The sequence below is a fragment of the Argentina silus genome (genome assembly GCF_951799395.1).
Source record: "Argentina silus genome assembly, chromosome: 14".
NCBI classification, from domain to species: domain Eukaryota; kingdom Metazoa; phylum Chordata; class Actinopteri; order Argentiniformes; family Argentinidae; genus Argentina; species Argentina silus.
The window spans coordinates 1,153,933-1,179,113 of NC_139668.1; the positions used below are offsets into that span (position 1 = coordinate 1,153,933).

Here is a 25,181-nt window from a genome sequence, read left to right on the forward strand (position 1 = left end):
GTTGGTTTCCCTTTGATTTATGATGTACAGCCTTCAGGCCTCTCTGTAGTTATCAAGCAGTGTGAAGCCAGAATGGGTGTTAGGGTAAACCGTGATGAGGGAGTTAAGAGTATCTGAGATCCCATCTCAGTGTGAGGCTGGGACAGAGGGGTCACAGAGAGAGTCCTAGAAACACACCCTCTGCCAATTCCCCACATCAAATACATCTGAGGAGATTGGCTGATTCCACAATAGATCTTTCCATTACCATATGGAGAAATCCTTGGATTTAGGAACTTGGCTGGTTTGGAGAGGAAGGATATTGAATACAGATTTAATAGTCAGTCAAAGAATAAACATATACTGTAGGTCCTTTCTCCAATAGAGGTTTTGGGGGTACATGCATGCAGAGCATTTAGCTGTAAACCTGACTTGTGTCTGTGCATACATTTAACTCCCACACAGCTTCCATTTCAGACGTTTTGGAGATGATGGTTTTATTCAATGCCTAGGGTATTATATAAAATCCTCACATGCACATTAGAACATAACTGCCCTAAAACATACTCAGGCACAACTTCACTGACCCAAATATGCTCAAATGAACATGAAATTCCAATGTCTACAAAAACCATCTATGTTTAATCGGTAATGATCAGGGAATGAGGTCCCTTGAAATAAATATTTAATTACGAATGCTGTTTTGCTCCTGTGAAAGCACTTTCTAAAATAGTCCTACTCGTAGCCTTTTTGCCTTTGGTGGTTGCCTCTTCGAATTGTGCGCACATGCAGAAACACAACAGCTAATGTCCGACACTACGAGTCCATTTCAGAGGTTTATATTATTATTCGGGAGGATGTTGTTATTTGGAACTTCAAACTGAATTTTGCCACGATGGCAAAGACCATGGCCAGATGTGGAAGATTTCCGACAAACTTACATAGGAACATAAGACAATCAGCCATCTTGAAAAAGGCATTAGAAACGGATCAGGGCCTTCTGTAGCCTGTGTCATGTGACCAAGTATGACCCCTGACTGATGACTGTCTATTCGACCCCATCCATGAGGAACAACATGTACAGTATGTGGCACTTTCTTGTGTTCAGCCAACCCCAGAAATACTCTCTGACCTTTTTAGTCACGCACACACACACACACGCACACACACCAATCCTGGAAACAAAAAAACTCAGTTTGTTAGTCTTATATTACAACAATAATGTTTTGGTTCATCACTCTCTAGAGGATAATTACAAGTAACTTACCCTTACCTTAACCACCATGTAAGCTAATGCCGTGTACTGCCTAACCACCATGTAAGTTAATGCCCTATACTGCCGAACCATCACGTAACCATTTATTTTCTCAGTCATTGGAAATAAAAACAATATTTCAGTTTTTTTCTCATGCAATTTCAATTCACTTAATATTAACAACATTGAAAATGAATCCACCTTTCTCCATTGGCCATAACTTTGGCCTAGGCGTTCTTCATTGCGGTTAATTGTCCTCATGTACGGCGATGCAGGGCAATAGCCTACGTTATATCATGTAGCTGTCAATTTGTGAATTAAATCTGATATCTGACAACCACTTCCCATCATATAGCCTCAGCTGCTGAGAGCACAAGGGTGAGGGAGAACTGACCTATTTAATGGTTAACCTACCTGTCTGTCTTTCAAATTTCATTTCACATTTGGGACAAAATACATTGTGTTACTAAATTAGCATTCCTACCTGCAAACATGTTACAATAATGTGTAGCCCCTTCTGTTTGAGGTTGACCAACGAAGTGACAGAGCTTTCTGCAATTATGGTAACCTGAATCGCAATGGAGCAAAAACAAGAGTCCTCCTTTCACAAGCTTGTATGGTCACAGTTCAGTGAGAGCTCTGTAGTTCTGTGCTAGGGGGTCAGCCCATAAATACCCTTCCAGCAATGTCAACAGTATTTTGTACAGCAATGTTGACACCAGCTGACAGTATAGGCATGGAATTGTCCTATTCGTAAATGAGAAGAGGTGAGATGATGTATGAAACAAAATAATCTGTACGGGACGAGCAAAGCCTATCCACACAACAATGCCTGTAATGATTAGAATTTCAAACATGAAGCAAGTGATAAATCTTATCCCTAGTACAATGAACACTGTATTCCCTTGATGTTGTTTCATGAATTCAACGTAGCATTATTGACACTACAGTAGAGTATTATCACAGGTGGTTTTCTGTTTGTGCTGGTGACAGCAATGTCAGAACAATCATCAGGAGGTGTCGCTTCAACACAGGAAGACTACTCAAATACTCAACACAGACCTCTGACACAGTGACTATATCCTGAAATTGCTGTCACACATTGAACTTACTTCACTCACTTCTCCTTCCAAAAATTACAGTATGTTCTGAATTACAAAATTATAAACAACAATGTACTGATTTAACAGCTTTGTTATTGTTTAATTATTACACCGGCTGGATACTGAATATTACATACATACTTTGTGCATTGGTCATTATAGAGGGAGAACAGTAATACATAATAATAATAATAATAATGCCGTGTCTGAGTACTGAGAGAAGCGCTATACAAAATAAATGCATTATTATTATTATTATTGTTATAATAATAATAATAATAATAATAATAATAATAATAATAATAATAATAATACAAGTTACAGTTAGTCATTGTATATGATTTAGGTCAAGTAATCATATATTCCTCTGGGCAACGATTGCACGTCTTTCTAAACATTTAGTCATTCTTGTCCAAAATTATATTTAAGTCCAACCAAGGAGCTGGCAGTAAGGCAAAGCTCCACATTGTTTATGGTAAATGTGCATTGTTGGACTTATAGTTCTAAATTACGATCCGTGGTACATTTCGGTTTGTGGGCTTGCGTGTGTGTGTGTGTATATGTGATAGACTGTGCTTAATAAATGTGTCTGTCTGCATCAGTGCAGATTATAGTATTCCAGTAAACTTTGCCACTGCCAATGCCCAAAATAATTTATTCAGGAAACAAAACACACGCTATCCTCACTACAATCTCCTGTTTTCAGTACAATAAATGTGAGCTGAATAACTTGTCACAGCCTCTCCCCCAGTTTGTTTGGAGCCTATACTTCTGGTTTGTTTTGGCCAATGTTCCATGATTATCATACCACAACTATTTGCAAGAACAAATCTATTTATAGAGATCAGTAAGCTGATTAGATTCCTCAATTCCTGAACAGTCTAAGCCTTCCCCAAAGCCCAATGAAGAGCTAGGAAGGCTCTATCTACCCTGAAGACAAACAACTACAGTTTTCAAAAGAGCAAAAAGTTACAATGCGGCACGTGTCAGAAAGAGAGTGAGAGAGAGAGTGAGAGGAGAGAGAAAGAAAGAGAAAGTGAGAGAGGGAGAGGCTCAGAGAGCGAATGAGTGTACTTTATGTGTTGGTGTATGTGTGTGTGTGTGTGTGTGTGTGTGTGCGTGTGGCAATGCCACATTATTTCAGTCCAAAATCTCCCTGTTCAAATGTCACCCCTGGAACTGTATCATATATAGTATGGTCTTCTGAATTTAACAAAACTCTCAATTTTAAATAATATATATGCCACAGGGAGGATGAAGTCAGCACCTGTGTAATCAGTATAATGCTGATTACAAAGACATTGAGTTACAGTCCCCACATGGGGGGACATCTAAAAGAAATCCATTTCTCTACACCACAGAGAAAAAAGGTCTTAACACTTCAGGAGGGAGACTTCTTATAGCAAATCCTGTCATCACATAATCCAAGATATTCCCAAAAATTAGATATGACAATTGCCTCAGTGTTCACTGCTATGGTGTACCTGACACCACCATTTTGCAATTTTTTTGGTGGGATTGTAGTATAGGCTTTTAAGCCACAAGTGTCTCCCTCCCCAGCAGAATAAATGGCTGCAATGTCTTTGAAAAATAAACAGAAATCCACCCAGAGTTGAAAAGAGGACATGTCAAACTAAAGGAACTTCTTATCAGAGGGGACAAGAGATCCAGCGAATGGTTGAAATTGGAGTTGTCAGACCACCTCCTCTCAGAGACCTATGATTGCTCAGAACGTTTAGGAATTTCCAGTAGTTTTCCACTTCTAATTTATCACAACATCTGCCACAGTTTGAGTTCTGCTAGGTTTAAACCGTTCAAAAGAAATGCATTAAACCTCTTCATTCAAGGACAAACTCTGCCGCTGTTTTCTGTGTAGATGACATATGATACAATTCAATAAGAAGGAATTTGAACTGAAAAATGTTAGCAATGTCTCAGTTTTAGATAACATAACTGTAGGGCTTATCAAGGGAGACCCAGCTCTGTAGTACCTGTAGTTGTGTTTCTCACTCCCGATGTGAAAGCGATCATAGAGGGAGAACGCCTGGTGTCCGTCCCAATCTGTCAGCTCCACACGGAGGGCATAATGCCTTTGACTCGTCAACAGATACACAAACTCGTTCCCCAGCCAGTGCTCTGCTGACACAGTCCCGAAACCCTGGAACAGAGGAAGAGGAAGACACGGTCCAAGTCATCACTGAGATCCACCAGGAATCTTACTATAAATCATAGGACATGTCAGTCCCTTCCAAGATTTTCCTGGAAATATCCAATCTCTACACACCTGTTTATATATATATTTCCCCTTGTCAAATCTGTTTAATATTCTAATAACATTTTTGTCAAATATATACAGTACATTACATCCAAGAGGGATTATTTCAATACTTTTTTGATGTCATCAATGACTGCCTAAGAAAAACAAATCAAGAATGTTCCTGTACCACATAAATACTTATACATCCTTGTCTATTCATACACGTCAGCTTGGTCTCATTAATATGGACTGCAGTAGAATAGACTCAACTGATGTGCATGAATAGCCCTACCTGTTTATGAGAGCGCAAATTGGGACCAGCTGAAAAAGGCTAACACAGCACCTTTTCCCTTATTTTCCCCACCCAAACCAAACGCGTAAAGCCTTTATTACGCACTCCAGAGGAATGACGAGGAGTGCCATGTGTGCCTTCTCATATCATTTAAACAATTACTAAGTTTATATGTGATCAGAATGACTCCCATCACAGGAAAAGTGCTTTTGACAGTAGGGAGTATTCAAACCCAGGGTGGCTCAAAGACACAGGGGGAGGGGGGGTCTGTGTTTGTGCTGAGTGCGTGTGGTGATTAGGAGAGGGAAGGACGGAAAGTAAATATGGGGCATTCCTCTGGCCTGAGGCACGTCCTGCTGTGTGGGTGGAAGAGAAAGTGGCTGGGCCGCAGCCTTAACTCATTTTGACTTCTGATGTGTTTTCCCCCGTCTGGCCTTTTAGTGCTGTCCAACGCCTCCCCTCATGACTCTATTTCACCCCTGGAACCCTGGCTGGAGATTTGGGTGTTTGGAGTCAACCTCTAGTGCTTCCCCTATTGTTCTGGACCAGAGTGTTCCCTCACACGCAAACCTGAATGCATGTCAGTTCAGAAAGGAGGTTTTGTCATATTGTTGGATAGAGTAGTTGGATTTTCGCTATACTTACTTAGGACACTTACAAGTCTCCTTTTTCATGATTTACCCACATAAAAAATATGTAACTATCTTCCCATGGTTACTGTATCATACATGAAATTAAATCATGAATCACTGAATCATGGCACATGCAAGATGAACAGGAATTTAAGAGTTCAATATCAAGTGTTCCATGAGAAGACTACATATACATTTTGTAAGACAATCCATCATGGGTATTAGTAACATGTATTCTCCTATGGGACACGTTAGTTCTGCTAATGTAATTATAAACATCATAAGGTCATAAGATCACATACAAAGCGTGTAGCTCACTGCCAGAGTGCTCTCTATCCTCCCACAAAATGTGAACAACCCATACAATTTTCACTGAATGATTTATAAATCCTTAAAGTATTTTAAATGTATGAGCACTAGCCAAGAAAGACCAACAGCAGTGAAATTAATCCCACAATAAAACATTATTAATCACCTTCGGTCTTTTCAAGGAGGGAGGTAAAGGACCACACCAATAGTGCGCCAGTGTTTTGTACCATGGTCTGTGCTGGTATCCTTGTCATATTCTGCCCTCCGTCCATGGCTGGAGGAATATCATGCCCCCCTAACCAGCTGAGACTCTGTCTGTATCTCTTTACCCTCCAATGGGCCCTACGCTTTCCCCTTGTCAAATATGTTTACCCACTGTAAACTGACTCCCATCTGCCCAGATCTGCCATTAAAGCCCCTCCTCCATTGAATCTGGCCTCAAGCTGCAATGTTAGCATTAGCATAAACTAAGGCTAATAAGAATTGCAATGCGGAGCTAATCTGTTGTATTGAAACCAAACAGAATTTAGCCTCTGTTAGCGCCAGTGCTCTGTACTGCAATAACAGATGATAGTCATAACACCTGGCTTTGTGATTAATATTAAACAAATGTATTGTTTGCAGACGTGGGTAATGTTTTCCTGTTTGAACTGAAGAAAGAACAATAGTGTGTCATGGCCTGGTTGGGTTTGGTGACCGTTTCAGACACCCAAGCTAGCATCTCTAATCTGAAGGATGAGGAATCCCTCCCAGTTGGCAGATGTTTCCAGAGGTGCAGCTGTTGCTGCTTGGACATCTGGTCGGAATGTTCCGCATTGTCTGACCACACTTGGATAAGAGAATCCTAGCTCACTTTTCAACATGCTGAATCAAAGCCATAGAGCAGAACACATCCATTTGTCATAAGACAACAAGTGTGCAAAACAGACTCCTAATCATTGCATGTCTTAATCTTGTGCATTTGGCAACACAGTCTCCTAATCAAATTGTGTACCTATACACAAAAGTACGTATTTGCAATTGCATGTCCTGGTAATCATTAGAGAAATTTTTGGATGATGATTAGATGATTTGTGTGACTTACATAAGAAGTTAATCTTAATTAACTTTGAATTGCATGGCGGTTAAGCAGTATTCGGCATTCACTTTGAGTGGTTAAGGCACTCAATTAGCAAACATTAGCATGAGGGTAATTTCATGTCAAATCAACAAGCCATGACACCCACCATGTCAGAAATGGTTTCTCTAGTTAGAAACAGATGAGATAGTATTCCTGCAGTATTCCTTTCATCCCTGAAAAATAAGGTAATTGATTTTACCCAAATTGGCAATTTTCATTGTGTGGGATTCATAAAATATTCAATAGAATTCAATGTCCAAATTGGACCAAAGTCCTACCTGATAATAATTAAGACATGAAGAATCCAAAACAACGATCAAAAGCCACCCATGAACCCTCCAAAGCCCTCCTTTAGAAGATTGTATCAGCCAGTATGTAATATCAGTTCTCTATTGCTGACAAGTAATATGAAGCTGCGGTTTGGAGTTTTGTTTCTTCATACTATGTAATGTGTTTCATGTGGTAATCTGGAGGTTGCCCTGTCCAAAGGTATTAGTCATTGAAGTTGTGTGTCTAATGTCCCATTATACAGTGTGATAGTACTGTATAATGGGAGTATGTCCACTAGATTAAAAAAAACATATCATGTCCAAGATGCTGGGTATATTCTCTGGTAATGCTCTGCCAGGCCTGTACTGTATCTTCAGTTGTTGTTGGTTTTGAGTTCTTTTTGCCTAAAATGTTCAATTGGATTTAAATCTGAAGATTGACTTGGCCAGTCAAAAATGTTCCACTTTTTGGCCCTGAAAAAAACTTCCTAGTTGCTATGGCAGTATGTATCTTGGTCACTGTCTTACTGTATGATGAAGCTGCATCCAATGAATTTGGAGGCATTTGTCTCCTGTTCTGTGGTACAGTTGTTTGGGTTGTTTTCTTAATTATGGTGAGCATTCTTCGGTCATCCATTGTAGTAGACTTTCTGATAGTTCAGCCTCATAATGGCTTCCTTGACTTTCATTAACGTCTCTTTGGTCCTCACATTGACAGTCACCAATAGCAAACTCCAAAGGTAAATGCAAAGCCTAGAATCAATACTAAACATTGACAGCTCTCTTACACCTGCACAAATGATGTGATGGAACACACCTGACTAATCAGAAACAGCTGTCAAGACCATTTTCAAAGACTTTTGGTGTCCTGAAATAGGGGGACTATGTATAAAAAAGGTTGTAATTTCTTAATTGTGAAACCAATCTAAAAAAAACCCCAAAAAACCCCATTTAATTAAAGCTGAGAATTTCTATTTTAACCTCATAGTAATTGTTTGATTTGAAATCTGATCTGTCGGAGTTAAAAGAAGACAAAATGAAAAAAACGTTTTCACCACCTTCTGTAGAGCCTTGCGATAGAGGGCGGTGCAGCTGCTGCACCAGGCGGTGATGCAGCCGGACAGGATGCTGTCGATGGTGCACCTATCAAAGTTAGTGAGGATCTGAGGGGCCATGCCAAATTTCTTTGGCCACCTGAGGAAGAACGGGTGCTGGTGTTGCGTCTTGATCACTGTGCCGGTGTGATGGTACCACGTCAAGTCCTCAGTGATGTGTTCACAGAGGAACTTCAAGCTACTGACCCTCTCCACTTCAGCCAGCCACCTCCATGTCTCATTGCTGTGTGTAATCAGGCCTACAACAGTGGTGGTGTCAGCAAACTTGATGATGGAATTTGAGTTGTGCTTGGCCACGAGTCATTGGTGAACAGGGAGTACAGGAGGGGACTGAGCAAACAGCCCTGGGGGGCCCCCCATGTTGAGAAACAGTGTGAAACACTACCTGGAGTCTACCCATCAGGAAGTCCAGGATCCAGTTGCATAGGGAGGTGTTTAGACCTAGAGCAAGTGTGTTTAGACCTACATGTCACTTTGACAATATGGGGTATTTTGTGTAGATCAGTGACAAAAGAATCTCAATATATGTTAAAGTCCAGTTGTAAAACAACAACATGTGGAAAAAGTCCAGTTTGCCTAAATGCATGTCTCTATGGATTTTTAAAAATTTAATTTACTTTTTACAAATATAGGCAGTTAACATTTATATACAGTATGTGTGATAAAGAGACCCAGACTTTGAATGTAAGTTTTCATTCAGCTTTTGAGCCACACAAATATTATTTTACATGGAAGCCTATGCTATACACAACATTTACACAGTATTAGCATTTCAAGTGGCTATTCCTTCACCCAAAATTTTCTTTGAATATTTACTCGGGCATCTTTGGACATCTTATGAGGATTTAGCATCCATTTAATTTCAGAAACCCTTTTGACCACATACAAGACTTTTCGAGGAGCAGAATTTCTGTGTTTCCGCCATTTACAACCATCGACCACCAGAAGGTGCTAAATGTGTTGATTAGTATCTCTTGTTCAAGACAGTAGTTTCCTTTTGTGAATTGATTGTGTACAAACATTTTACCAGGTGTTTGAAGACATTGTTGCCTATATGCAACATCAGGTGTAAAAGGGTTAAAAGTCTTACGTCGGCTACAGAGATCGTACAGTTCTTTCAGTGCCAGAGTGGTGTCGGGCTGTATTGATGAGAACTCCCTAGGGAGGTAAGGGTCGGCATTTGATCGTCAGATGTTCAAATTTGGGTGCACAAGAGGTCGAGAGTAGCTCCACATCAGTGCACCAGGAGTTCTTGATCATGAAACATATTCCTCCCCCTCTGTTCTTCCCTGAGTACTTTCTCCGATCCAGCCACTGAATGGAAAATCCCTCAGGTTGAATGGCCGAGTCGGGTATTGATTTGTCAAGCCAAGTCTTTGTGAAAACCAGGACGTTGCAATTCTTAATGTTCTGTTGGAAAGTAAGCCTCCCCCAGAGTTCGTCCAGCTTAATGTCTAGTGACATCGGTCAGAGAAATACCTCAGAAGGGGGGGGTGAGGACAATTTTCACACCGTCTCAGCCTCACCAGAATGCCTGCTCTTCTTCCCCACTTGAGTCGGCGCAACCGGATATCTCTTATGTCCAAATGTGCTTGCCGGTCATAACAAATGGTTGAAGAAACAGTACGTACAAAAATATTTAAAATTAACACAAAAATACTAAGCCAAATACAAATTTGAGAAGGAGCTCGTAGAACGATGACCATACTCATCGGCACCATCTTGTTAAGAAAAATATGTTTCTTGTGTTTTTTTATTTTAGGAATGATATCTTTATTTCTGGACTATCTGCATTCACTGGAGTCATTCCTAAAGTGGGGTGGCTGCATTTCAAACAAGCCCATTCTCTTACTGGCAGGCATAAAGAGCTTTGGCTCAACTTGAACAATAGTTTGAAGGTTGGAGAAAGGCTTGAAGAAGGAGAACAGTTTTGAAAGAGTTGTGAAAATACTGAAAGAACTTTGAAGGACGTTGTTGAATATATAGGTTGTTGTTGAATATATAAGTTCTGCCTATATTTTGTACGAATGATCAAAGGGGGTTCTGAGATTATCCCTTCCGGGACGAGTGATCAGCTCTGCACAACTGGAGACAAACGCAGCTTGCTATCTATCCAGGAGAGACCTAACCATGGGACCGTCAGCACAAGGCCTGAGTCCAACACACCCTGCTGGATGTTTTCAGTTGTAGAAGCTCAACAACTGAAAACATTATTATATTCCGTTAATAAACTTTATTTTATGAACTATTATGGCATATGGCAAGGTCATCTTTATTAATCATTTCAAATTCATTGTGTGTTTCTTAGAGTAGTAATACAATTCCATCTTCATAAAGAAGTGTTGTTTTCTCTTGCTTTGACAAATGTTGGCTTTATGAACATATAAAGAACTTCAAATACCCTTCCGATTATGATATGATACCGACTGCTGAAGTAATTATTCTGTAAAAGAACAATCCAGAGTTTTACTTAAGAATCTAAATTCTTAGTGGGGTCTTGAGGTAATTACAGTATTCATTTGAAATAGTAGCCAAATTATTAATTCCAAATACTGTTAATTAATTAACAATATTTAGACCCCTATATCCGCTACATACTGTGTGTCTTGTCTTACCATCTTATACTCCTTCCAAGTCCTCTGGAAGTCAATGCTGCCGTCCTCCCTGTGCTGGATGACTGTCCATCCACCACCAGCTGTTTCCATGTTACAATACACCTGTGTATACAACACACACACACACACACACACACACACACACACACACACACGTTACAGAACACCTACAGTATGAATACACATTGTATGCTCTTATCTGACCTTGTAGAAAACACAAATGTAAACATTACTTATCAATGTAGAATACCATCATCCTTAATCACAGCTGCCCTTCACTTGGTTCCAGAAAACTCGCTTTCATGATTCATCAGGGGGAATGTGAAGTATTTGAGTCCTCAAACATAATCAATGTCTCCTTATCCCTCACCAACTCCCAGGAGGGTCATAGGCTTGTTCTTCAGATCAAAGCAGAGGGCCGGTGGACACATACCAATGGACACCTGGGTATCATGTGGCCCTTCACCCTAGCCCTCTGTGTAAGCTGATAACAGGGGTATCTGTGGAGTTTCTCTTTGTTTGAGGTCTCTCACCTCAGCCAGACCCAGCTGAACACACAACGCCTAGCTTGGGTATAATGAAGGAAGTACCCCTGACAGAATCATTCCCCGAAACCAGAGACAGGAATACATCCCTCCACCCCTCTACCATCTAAACCCTTGCCCTAGCAGGGCTGCCAAATGTATTTTGAGCCCTCGATTATTCCTGAACCAGCCAGTACAGTATCTATCATAGCTAGCATTCACTGGCTGCTCTCCAGTGGGTAAATGTCTTTGGCTTTCTTGGACAGAATTAAAGCACGTTCAATGAATACATACTAAACTGTATAAAACACCTGTCAAAGAGCAGCTTGTAGAGATCACATTTTGGATATGTTGACATGGCAACCTTGTACAGGCTACCTACCTTTTTGGTCTCCAGGGTGTTGATGTTAATAGTGTAGACCCCGTTCTTGTGGAAGCCAGCTCGGTAGAGATCAGCGCAGTCCTGGAAGCTTTTCTCTTCGTCCACATGCTTTGTGCTGTTTGGGACGACTAAGGAAACATGGGTTACATACAGTCTCTTATGTGGATTTCCCATTGTGTCTACAACTGAAGACAGGTGTTCATAAAATTGACAATACACTGTACAATAGCAAAAATACAGCGGTGGTGTAATGTTCACATAGAGGGTAAGATTTGAATGATGGTCATTACTTAATTGAGTCTCAGTTCCAAAGCCTGTCAAACAACTTGTCAAAAACTTCTACATGACAAATTCCCTGACAGGTTTCTGTGAGGTCTTAAAAAACCCTGTCCATAGCAGTTGTTCACTGTTTTGGTAACACAAATATGCAACAGCTGTTGCTTTTATTTATTTTTTGTCTGCACATCAACCCATCCATTTTGTTGTCAGGTACAGTAACTGAGTGAGATGTGTTCAATGTTAATCAGAACTCCATGTTGAAAGGTCATCCAATTCCAAAGGTATTATATGGGATAAGAAGGGATTATATAAAATGGAGGATATATGCTGGTGATAGACAGCAAAGTCAAATAATCCACTGTCTTGTCTCAATCAAGCCATCATTTATTACTTAAATCTAAATGAGCAGTAACCATCACCGTAACAGTAACAGTAACTGTAAAACAGAGCATGACCTTATCATGTGTACAACTCTACCCATTTGTAGTTTAAGATACATAATTTGTGTTCACTGTATTAACTACCCATAGATTTATACCACATACAGTATGAATAATTATGGTAAGGATGTTTTCTAATATCAACATCTAACAATTGTTCATTTATCATGATTACAATCTTAATTTTGTAAAAAAAATGAGGTCTCACTGTGGGTATCCTCATACTTCATGATAAAATCAGAGGGTGACTGGCTTATTAGCAAGAAGAAAGCACAAGTACATGATCTCCTGCTCAGTGAGCACAGGCATCTGACTTCGACAGGCCTTTTCAAAGAGGCAGCTGTGTCTATTTCCATCTGTAGATAATTATGGCGGCAATATTTTGAAACCTACCAAGGGGCTGAGGACAAAATACTACAAGATATACATTTCAAGTTCCTGTTATAACAAGTGGTTTATATTTACCGTCTTAGCCCTTGTTATATTGAAAAACATCGAAAACAAGGCACATCTCAGTTTTCACACCATTTTTTTTTTACTGTTGGGATTGATTCCACAAAGGCGATGTCACTGAAAAGTGAAATGTGTCAGCGATCTTTAGACTGTTTTGATCCCCCTTCTGAACTGAAAGCTCCATGGTGCAAGCAGTCTTCTTGTTAGGCATATTATTTTGGCCATTTTGACAAAGTATTGAGTGTCAGCGACAAGACTCCCACCGTGACAGATTGACAGAGTGGGACCTTGCGCTGCGGAGTCTAACTCAACAAAAGGCAGCCCTGTCAGGCCGCAATTTACCTCAAGCTGGGAGATGGCAAGACACATTAGAGATAGGCAAGAGAGATCAGTGTCAAAGGGGAACTTTTGTACTCGGCCGTGACAGTGAGGACAATTTCATTTACAATTTTGCAGTTAAGTCTATCAGGTCTATCAGAAAGATGACTGTCTGCACAGATACTTGATGCTATAGGAGCAGCACCCTTGAACAGCTTAGTCTGGCTCTGAAAATATTATTTATGTTCCAATATTTATTTACGGACAAATATTTTGTGATTCAGTGGGGACTCGTATTCAGGGGTTCATGTGAAAAGTACAGCAGGGCTGGGGTGTTTGCATAAATCAGTACCCTTGCCAAATGAGCCCAAATGGACCCAAAGAGACCAAGACACAGAGCTCAAAAGACTCTCATGGACCTTACTGGACCAGAGTAGACATAAACAGACCCAAGAGACTCCTCAAAGATCCCTGGGGATTCAAATAGCCCCTCACAGAACTGTTGACCCATATGGCTCAATTGACCCAAATGATCACACTTGGACTCTAACATAACAAAAATTGGACAATCTAATCTAATTCAATCTGGGACAATGACAACTCTCAGGGTTAGCTGGGAAAATTGCAAGTGGCATCACACACACCAAATAGCTATTCTCTCATATGCTTCACAATATCTTTGAAGCATCAGGTGTCTCCTCACGATAAATGAGAATGTTTAAAATATGAGCATAGTTAAACCATAACATGGTTTAACTATGCTCAGTTGGTACAGAACACACTCTAAATGCCATTTTGAGGCACTGCATAGTCTGTAAGCAAAATGCAGGGAATTAAAATAAGATCCTAAAAAAATAAAAAAAATAAGATCCTAGTCCCTCCAGACCTGGGTATCCCGGTTGTAAAAATGATTTATGCCATTTATTAAGTAGGATAATAGAACACTGTAAAAGAAAATCATTTAGCAGCCAGAGATTTTTAAGAGCGTTCCAAAGCTGAGGTCAATTACCACTAACAACGGTCCTTGGCTCATTGCCCTCCAATAAGGTTTAGGTAATAATTACAACCCAAATGTTTTAGTACAGCATTGGAAAAGACATTGAAAACTCAAACAAACAAAAAGAAGTCTTTGAACAAACTTAAAGTCTAGTCGGTTTAATTTAAATGTTTTATCATTACTGAGCATCTAATAAATCAATGTATATGTTTGTTTTGAATAAAAATCGTTAACAAATGTCTTATTATTTATTTTCCTGAGCCTCTATTTCCCTTGGAAATACACCGTCTGCTACTGTGGGTGTGTTTACATCAGCCATGCATATTAATGTTCCACAGCCCTGATTGGCTGACAGAATGGTCACTGCCAAAACAAATCCACATGAAATCTAAACTAAAACACAAATCTGTTTGATAAACATACAAACCCTCCCCCGATAAAACAACGTAACTGTAGCTTTTAGATTCACACACCATTGGGAATGGGAGCATTTATGGCATTTAGCAGATGCCTTTATCCAAAGCGACTTACAACAAATACATTTGTTTAAGTAAGTGAGTCATCTATGCATCAGTCATCAAAAGAAAAAAATAATGTATGCTAGGACCAGGGGCTATTGGCAGTCACAAAAAAATAAAAAATAAATAATAATAATAATAATATATATATATATATATATATATATATATATATATATATATATATATATATATATATATATATATATACAGGGGAGAAGCTTGCACTGGTGGGTAGTGGGGATGAAGAAGAAGGTCTTTAGGAGAGACAGTTAAGATATAGCCTGAAGAGATGGGTCTTCAATCTATGGCGGAAGATGAGTAGTGACTCTGCAGTCATGACAGCAGTGGGAAGCTCGTTCCACCAGCGGGGTGCCAGGACAAAGGAGTGAAAAGCCGTGACCGAGTAGCGCGGCTGCTGTATCCACGTAGAGGCGGCGGTGCCAGGCAGCCAGCCGAGGTAGAAGAGCGGAGTGATCGGGGAGGGGTTTTGGGGCTGACCATTGCATGCAAGTATGGAGGGGCTGTTCCCTTTGCCATCTGGTAGACAAGCACCAGGGTCTTGAATCTGATGTGAGTTGCTACCGGGAGCCAGTGAAGGGTGCGAAGGAGGGGGGTGACATGGGAGAATTTTGGGAAATTGAACACCAGACGGGCGGCAGCATTCTGGATGAGCTGCAGAGGCCTGATGGCAAAGGCAGGGAGCCCAGCAAAGAGTGTGTTGCAGTAGTCAAGGCGAGAAATCCCAAAAGTTGTCTCTGCTTCTCTGGTGAGGAATGGAGGTATCCTTCTGATGTTGTAGAGGAAGAATCTACAGGAGCATGCTGTCGCTGTGATGTTCGATGATGGTGGTTATCAAGGATCACCCCAAGGTTCTTGGCTGTCTGGGAGGAGGTCACAGTGGAGTTCTCTACTGTGATGGAGAAGTCGAGGAAGAGCAGCACAGACTTGTTAAGGCTGAGCTTGAGGTGGTGGGCAGACATCCAAGCGGAAATGTCTGCAAGACCCGCAGAGACACGTGTTGCCACATGTGAGTCAGAAGGGGGGAAAGAGAGAAAGAGTTGAGTGTCGTCTGCGTAGCAGTGGTAGGAGAAGCCATGTGAGGAAATTACCGAGCCATAGAGCCATTTGGTATAGAGGGAGAACAGTAAGGGCCCTAGGACAGAGCCCTGGGGGACCCCAGTGGTGAGGGCTTGTGGAGAGGACAGCGATCCTCGGAGGGCCTCCATGACAGCAAGGAGAGCAGTCTCAGTAGAGTGCCCAGCCTTAAAGCCGGATTGGTGATGGTCAAGGAGGTTGTTCTGAAGGAGTTAATGAGACAGTTGGTTAGCACGTTCAAGGGTTTTAGATAAGAAGGAGAGAAAGGATACCAGTCTGTAGTTATGGCAGCAGATGGGTCAAGAGTTGGTTTCTTGAGAAGAGGCTTGACTCTGGCTGTCTTAAAGGCAGCTGGGACACATCCTGTGGATACAGAGAAATTGATTATGGTGGTAAGGAACGGAAGGAGGTTTTTGGAGATGGATTGAAGAAAGGGGGAGGGGATAGGATTGAGGGGGCAGGTGGTTGCCCACTTGGATGTGACCAGTTTTAGAATATCATCAGGGGAGAGTGGGGAAAAAGCTGATAAACCAGAGACCGAGTATAGCACAGTGGGTTTGGGAGGAGAGGTAGCAGTGTTGGCGAGAGGTAGAGAGAAAGAGCTGCTAATGTCATCAACCTTCTTTTCAAAGTAGGTGACAAAGTCATCCACAGACAGGGAGAAAGGGGAGGAGGAGAGTTGAGGAGTGAGGAAAATATGGAGAACAGTTTCCTTGGGTCAGAGGCAGAGGATTAAATTTTGGAATGGTAGTAAGAAGCTTTTCAAGCTGATGCAGAGGAGGTGTAGTTGAGGAGGAGAGAGAGAAAAGGTTTTAGGTCATCAGGGAGGCCAGTTTTTCTCCATTTCCTCTCAGCTGCCCGGAGCCCTATTATACAAGCTTGCAGGGTTTCAGGCAGGCAAGGGAGTGCGTGGGGAGGATCGTGCTGGCCTTGAGGTCTGTGGACAGAGAAAGTCAAAGGATGAGGAAAGAATGGACAGGAGGGTGGAGGTAGCTGCATCAGTGGATAGAAGGGAGAAGGATTCAACAGAGTGTAGGGAGGATAAGACATAGGAAGAGAGAGCAGTGAGGGAGAGGGTACGCAGGTTGCGACGAGAGGATACAGTGTGGGTAGAGACTGACTGGCAGGGGGTGGATTTGAGGGGAAGGGAGAAGGATACAACATGATGATCAGAAACTGCAAGAGGGGTAACATTAAGGTTGGAGGTATGGGAGGATCTGGTGAAGACAAGGTTGAGCTGATTGCCTGCCTTATGAGTCGGAGGAGAGTGGGACAGGGTAAGGCCGAAGGAGAAGAGGAGGTCAAGTACTCCAGACGAGTGAAGCTTCTCTGACTGGATGTTGAAGTCACCCAGTAGTAAGAGCAGTGTACTGTCCTCAGGGAAGAAGCTGAGAGGGACATCCATCTCATCAAAGAAGTGGTCAAGCTGACCTGGTGGACGATAGATAACGACAATGTGAAGTTTGACAGGGGAGGTGATGGAAATGGCATGGAATTCAAAGGTGGATATGGACAGGTTTGACAGGGGAAGGACATTATGTGACCACTTAGGTGAGATGAAGAGTCCTGTGCCTTCCCCTCGACCAGAGAGTCTAGGGGAATGAGAAAATAAGTAGGCATCAGAGAGGGCTACCGGAGTAGCTGTGTTTTCCGGTGTAATCCATGTCTCTGTGAGGGCAAGGAAGTGGAGAGACATGAAGCAGGCATAAGCTGAGACCACTGACTGGCAGTTCCAAAGTCCTCCCACGACGGTGAGGTCGTGGTCAGTTGAGCATGGTGGTTAGATTAGATTTGAATGGTTGCGATGGGAGGTGTAGCGTCGATGTGAAATAACAGGAATGGGGAGAAAGCACATTGTGATATTTGCCGATATAGAGATAGAGCGTTTGTGGGCAATACAAGATGTAGGTAGTGCTCAATACACTCAGAGTAGTAAAAAAATAAACTAATAGAATAAAAATGCTTTGTAGTTTGGCCTTCCTCTCAGGCCTTCCTCGATGGACTCCACAGATTGACTCCTTCGTCTTCGTGTCAGGAGGCTGTCGCAGAGGCTGCCGCTCTGTGACCGACAGGATAGAAATGCAGATTCTGTAATTGCTGATGACTAGCAGGGTAGCAGCCCCTCCCACCTAACGATCAGTTAACGACCAAACAGGTTTCAACACTCAATCCCAAATGTATTAGTCCTGGTCCAAGGTGAGCAGGAGTTAGAATACCTTGCAGAGAAGTTTCAGGCCCCCCCATTGGAGATTGACAGCAATTGGCTTCAAACAGATGGCTTTCAATAGAAACTAGGTCCCAGAGCTTAAGGCAGGATAGCCACAGGAAAATTAAATTAACTTTCTTAGACTGGAGAAAAGGCTGGACCCCAGCAACACTGGCACTGACAGGGAGACAACTATGGCACTGGCTATAAGGATTAGTGCAAACTAATGAAACGTGGCAAACTACAAAGTCAATGTTTTGGCAGGTCAGTTAGTGACATCAATGGCATTTGGATCTCAATATGTAGGTATGAACCAATCAGAGAGGAACTTTAAAAACACTCAAAGGATCTGACTATAAAGAGATCATAATCATGGACTACCTCATATAACTGAACCCGACTGTTAAATTTTCAGTTTGCACATGCATAATTGCACTGCTACATTTGCACTGTTTTATTATTATTATTGTTGCTTTTTTATTATCACATGCTGCCTTACATTTTTTTATCTTGTACATTTTGTTTAGTATATATTGTATATTTTTTAGTATTGTACATTTTACATTGGTTGGCATTCTGCGGACAGCAAAGGAAGAATTTCATTGTACAGGGAAACATGTTTTCTACTGTGCATATGATAATAAACACTTTGAATCTTGAATCTTTGAATCTATAAAGTCATTTTACTTTCGGAGCAACTGTATAGAAACACTCTTAAAGAGGCCATCGGTGACCTTTTTGAATGGAATATTAAAGCTAGAAATAGAAGCAAGATTAATAAAGCATGTCCTGAATGTATCCACTCATGTCTCAATATTCATTCATGCCTCCCTGTTTCCGGCTAGACTGATTAAGAGCCACAGGAAGCAGTGTGGGGTCTTGGGGAGTCACCGCAGGAAGTAGTGAACATGAACAGGGAGTATTGTTTCTCTGCCACTCCACCAATCCATGGTCATTCATGTGAAATCTCCTGTGACCAATGAGATTGAGAAAAGACAGACGTAGGATCAAGAGGGTTTCAGATTTTGCTGTTGAGATGGGGGTAATGAGTTCACAGCATTTACTAAAACTGAGGGTTGAGTTGCTGCTGGGGTCAAGTGGAGGGCCAAAAGGGAAATCCCTGGTCCCTAATTATCGCAGTAGGAAAACATGAAGGAAGAAAATAGTATATTACTCAAACAGTGGCTGTTTGACATTTCACTCAAGCGGTAACCACAGCCTACATGTTGAGGTGTGAAGCCATAACTATAAAAAGAGCACCACACTGAGTAACGAGTGTGACAGCATCTTGGAGAAGAATGAGAGATATGGCATTGCTATGTCTCCCAGTATGGGGGAAGGTTTATGGTATTGGTATGACTTACACCTTGTTCCTGTGATAACATGAATTGACTGTACATATGTGTATTCCTTACATATGTGTATTCCATGCTACTGTACCTCCATCTTTAGAGCAGAGGTTGAGGAGATTGTGGACGGTATCCATCATGTCCTGCTGCTGCCGCTGCAAAGCGGTGCTGTTGCCCGTGGCCTGGCTCAGCTGGGTCTCCAGCTCACCGATCACGCCGCTCTGCTTCCCTACCAGCGCCTGCAGGCTGCCCTTCTCCTCCCTCAATGTCTCCAGCTCCTCCACGTGACGAGACTCCATCTCCTGCATCTTCTGCTCAAGGAAACTAGAGGAGGACAGAACAGAGGAAATGATAATGCTTCATTTTAGTAATCAGGTATTTACATTACATGTTACACTAGTTGGTAGTATGGTAGTTGCTTCGTAATGTACTAACTGGGGGGGGGGGGTCAATAAAATAAGCCTGATGTAGTGTAGTTACCAATCTTATACAGTGCCCTCCATAAGTATTGGTAAGAGGAAGCATTTTTAGCTCTATACTCTAACAGTTTGGATTTGAAATCAAACAGTTACTATGGGGTCAAAGTAGAGATCCTCAGATTTAATTCAATGGGTTTTCTTTTCAGATTGGATTCACCATTTAGAAAGTACAGTATAATACTAAACTCCCCCTAAACATATAATGTCCAAATAAAGTACCCATGTTTAGTATTTGGTTGACAATCCTTTGCATGCAATAACTGCCTGATGTCTGCAACCCATTGACCCCACCAGACGCTGAGTATCTCTGGTGATGCTCTGCCAGGCGTGTACTGCAGCCATCTTCAGTTGATGTTTGTTTTTAGGTATTTTTTTCCTAAAAATCTTATCATCAACAAATGAAATGCATGTTTAATTGAATTTAAAACTGAATTGATTGACTTGGTCAGTCAAGAACTTTCCGCTTTTTGGACTTAATTGCTATGGCAGTATGTTTTGGGTCATTGTCTTACTGTATAGTGTTTCTGTACACTTCAGAATACATTCTGCTGCTGCTGTCAGCAGTAACGTCATCAATTAAGACAAATTAGCCAGTTCTTGTGGCAGCTATACATGCCCAAACCATAGCACCTCCTCCACTATGTTTCACAGATGAGGTGGTATGCTGTAAATCTTGGGCAGATGCTTTTTTCTCCAAACTTTCCTCTTGCAATCACTCTGGTACATGATAATATTTTTTCTTAATTATGGTGAGCATTCTTTGGTCATCCACTGTAGAAGTCTGCCTTGGCCTACCAGCCCATTTGCAATTGCTGAGCTCACCAGTGCTTTCTCTTTTTTTAATGATGTTACAAACTGTTGATTTTGGTAAGTCTAAGGTATTGGCTATGTTTCTGATTGATTTTTCTGATATTTCAGTCTCATAATGGCTTCCTTGACTTTCATTGATGTCTCTTTCGTCCTCATGTTGACAGACAATAGCAGACTCCAAAGGCAAATGCAAAGCCTAGAATCAATACTAGACATTGAGAGCTCTCTTATTCCTGCACAAGTGATGGGACAGAACACACCTGACTAACCAGAAACACTTGTCAAGCCGATGTTCCAATACCTTTGGTGCCCTGAAATAGGGGGATTATGTATAAAAAAAGGTTGTCATTTCTAAATGGTGAAACCAAACAGAAAAAATAAAAACATTGAATTAAAGCTGGGAATGTTTGATTTCAAATCCAAACTGTTGGAGTATAAAGCTAAAAGAAGACAACATGCTTCCTCTTTCCAATACTTATGGAGGGCCCTGTATATAATTAATGACCTAAGGTTTAAGTGAGAAGTTATGAACTGTCAAAACCTGCCTCATAAATTAGGGAAAAACCCCCCCCAACTAACTTCACATATGCACTAACAAGGTTGTAGAGTACACAGCTTTGACACCTGCCATAGTGTCATAGCTATGTTGGTCTAATACACTTCAAACAACATGCACTCATCACTCAACAGGTTGGTAAGGATTCAAAGCTTCTCTAATTCATACTCTTCAGAGTGAAAATACAAACCCATAGAGGTGATGCTGCCTACAGAAGAATATGCTATGTTTGATTTTGGGCTCAAACGAACCAGCTGCCTGTGAGTAGCAACTGAATTAATTAATTATAATTAATTAATAAGTTCTTCTGTTGCATAGTTTTGTTTACTTTCTGTCTATACAGTTCCAGTGGTGTGGTCAAGAGGTAACAGCCTTTTGACAACTGCCCATCTGGCCCGCCTTGAACTCAAAGGCTACTAGGATCTAGGTTCCACATAGATCATCAATGGATGGGCTAAAGAATGTAAAAGGATTTTGTGACATGTATTTGTGTTGCAAATTGCTATAGGCCTACAAACAAAATTGCATTGAAAGTAATTAATAGATCCAATGATTGTAATATACTCTTTGACGCATACATAGTATAGTCACTATACGAAAATACAGTGTGTGCATATGATATGATAATAATAATGTCTTAAAGAAGGTAGAAGGTCAGATTCCCCCTCCTTGTATATTATTCTGCTTTCTTTTTTTCTTTTTCTTTTTTTTTTTTGGTCAAGCAATTAAGAAAGTGAAGTGAAAGTTGATTCTCCTACTTTAGTAAATCTGTTGTGGTATCCTCCCACTTTGGGAAGTGTAGCTATGCCAATACAGTATGTGGTATGAGAAGTTAATTCAAATGTGTATGTCAGTGTGCTCAGTTGCTATGGGTTGCACACACAAAATAAACATCATATCAAATCATATACTTTGAAGATTAATGTGAGCCCAAACTGTATCCTATGGTCTTGAATTGTGTATGTGAAAGATCAGACTGACACTGAATTAATTCACTAAATTCACAATTACACACGCTTTGGAAATTACTCACATCTAGGAAATCCATTTCTATAAACCTTGAGTGCAGCTCTCAAATATACTCTAGAAAGTTACGGTTGTTTTTCCAGAAGTCTATTTTGGATGTACAGTATGAGTGGAAGAAGTCTGTAAAGATGTGTTACTGTATGTACAGTCATATCTTTTAAACAAATGATCAGAGGCAATCCCATTCAACCAATCAACAAACACAACTTGAAAAGCCATTCCAAAGCCACATTTGATAACTTATATTGAAACATCATTCAAGTAGAACAGCTCAATTATGAAAATATGGCTTCAAGCATTTCATACTGTTTTACAACTGGAAATAGGGTGTCTTATTGCACATTGTATTAGTACAACTGAATGCCAGTATATGTTGTGTAGGTGGCCTATGAGTTTACCCATTCTTGTCATGGAGCTTGCTGATCTCATTGGTCTGAACCAGCAGCAGCTTCTCTAGCTTGTTGGTGGAAAGTGAGTTCTCAAGCAATTGAATCTCAAGCCTGGAGGTTTGATTCAAAACCTGGAACAGGACAAAAATAGTTTAGTGATATCTGGTGTTATAGAGGTGAAAATACATCAATCAATCATCAGCTCCTTCTCAGGAAATATAATAAAGCATAAGCTCTGAATAAAGAGACTCTTCTACTGACACATGATAATACTCCCGTGTATGAGGGGAACCTTTCTTTATAACACATCAGCAAAAATAAACCCCAAAAGTGCTACTTTTGTCTCCCTCTGAAGCACCCCCAGATACGACTGGATATCAAGACGTGTTGAAACACAAACATATGCACGTCATAAAGAGGGCATTTGTCGTGGTGATGGTGGAGGGAGGGGGGATACCTGCGTCTCCACATCCGTTAGCTTGCGTGTCTGCTCAGCTGTCTGGGAGAGGAGGTTGGTGCCCATCTCCAACATGGCGGCTGTGTGGTTGTGGACGGCACTCTGCTGCAGTTGGGCCATCTCTGTCTTCATACTCTCCTTTATGTAGTTCTCAATCTGCCCAAAACACAGATATGACAAGAGGATGAAGGAAACATATACATGCAAATGGGACATAGGCAGAGTAGAAGATGCACAGACTCTACAAATAACACAGGCTACAAAATACAGATATGTTTAATAGTGAGAGGTGAGAGACAGGTCATGAAAACAAAGTTATATTCAAACACAGGAAAAATGTATTTGCAAGATGTAAAACTATGACACATCAGCATTCATCCTCCCACTTCAGGTAAAACAATATGATGAAGACTTGATGGATACCACATATGGTCCAATCCATTCTTTATAATATAATATCTCTGTAATATTCCCTAAAGTGGACATTTCAAAGGCTTTCTTGTCTGAATCGCAACGTCATAGATCAAATGAAATGATTCTGTCTTCTTTCCCAAAAAATTATACAAACACAAAACCTTTTCATTGCAGAACCAAGTGAAGAATGGGTTTCAGAATGTAGGTGGAACCACATGTAGGTCATTAGGTCAGGAAGGAAGAGACAGAGATGGCCAGATATTCACTGAAGCTTATCTTGAAAGCACTCTTTCATTCTTATCTTTAAACCAAACAGATTACAAGGCAAAGAAGGGTTGGAATAGATTATTCATACGGATTAAGGACAATCTTATACACGTGTAGTCATGTTCGACCTGTTATATTTTATCATTTGCAGTGATGTAATACAAATTCATTAATTCACTTTTTTATAATGGTCAGGTTTGGTAAATCTGAAAGTGCCATCTAAGCTCACCCTTTAATAGGCTATTGTCAGAAATGCATCACTAAGTTCCAAACATTATAGTGTCACATGCGCTGATGCTCTTACTCAGGAACTGTTCCATGTGCATATGCACTTTGTTGAACGAATCAAAGAGCACACATGGTGACGTTACCAGCTCCACTCTCTGATGTGAGGCACTTCAAGAAAGCATTGGTGGCATTGGTGTTAGTCTCTCACTCCCTTTTTCCATCCCTCTGAAAGTGCAGATTGTTCCTATTATCACATTAGGCATGATGTCCGGTGATACCCTATGACAACATTGTTAAAGGAACCTTACATGTGTATCCCACAGGGACCTGACTTGCACTATGACTGTGTGACTCACATTAAGTTAAAAGGACCACAGTCCTAGTTAAGATAACAGACACTATAACAGACACTATCACTATGATAACAGACGCAAGTCTTTCATGCTCATGCCAAACCCTATGCTGAATTTCAATAGAGGAATGATGGGTTTGAAATGCTGTGCGCTGTCAAATTAGCTTGTTGGAATGAGTGTAAAGTTATTGTCATGGTACAGATAGGACACGTTTCTGGCCAGTCCATATGTTGTTTGTCAAACAGCAAATGGTTTACACAGAAACTAGGCACTGAATGAATTGCTTGGCAAAGCAAATCCCATTACAACATAGAGACAAAATGGAAAGACATTAATGGCCAAAAACAATGTTTTGAGTGAAAAGTTATGGCTTGTCAAAAGCCGCAAAAGATAGGAAACTCAAAATGAGCACCACCACCTATACAAATAAAAAAATAAAACATTGAAGAATAGATGACAGGTCAAAAATAAGGCGTACATTTATTCCCAATAATTACTTCTAACAGTTATTGGTCACATGACCAACTAACACAAGTTAACATTATGTTATATCTGACTCAAAAATATATTTCATGGTTAATAATGACTGATAATGATTTGCTCATCCCTGTGTGACAGACACTCGATCACATCGGATCCTAGATTCAACTCTGTGATAACCTGGTCACGATTATGTCGTGCTGTTTTAACAG

The 25,181-nt window shown here is 40.8% G+C and overlaps 1 protein-coding gene across 1 annotated transcript in view; it reads right to left on the reverse strand.

The window, feature by feature from the left end:
• Window positions 1-25,181, reverse strand: part of angpt1 (angiopoietin 1) — a 62,396-nt gene that overhangs the window by 13,513 nt on the left and 23,702 nt on the right. Inside the window, exons 2-7 of the mRNA XM_083684981.1 lie at window positions 23,228-23,383; window positions 22,780-22,901; window positions 19,602-19,834; window positions 11,853-11,980; window positions 10,947-11,048; window positions 4,329-4,495 (exon numbers count right to left, since the gene is read on the reverse strand). Coding sequence (XP_083541107.1) covers window positions 4,329-4,495; window positions 10,947-11,048; window positions 11,853-11,980; window positions 19,602-19,834; window positions 22,780-22,901; window positions 23,228-23,383 — 908 coding nt within the window. The remainder of the gene's footprint in view (window positions 1-4,328; window positions 4,496-10,946; window positions 11,049-11,852; window positions 11,981-19,601; window positions 19,835-22,779; window positions 22,902-23,227; window positions 23,384-25,181) is intronic.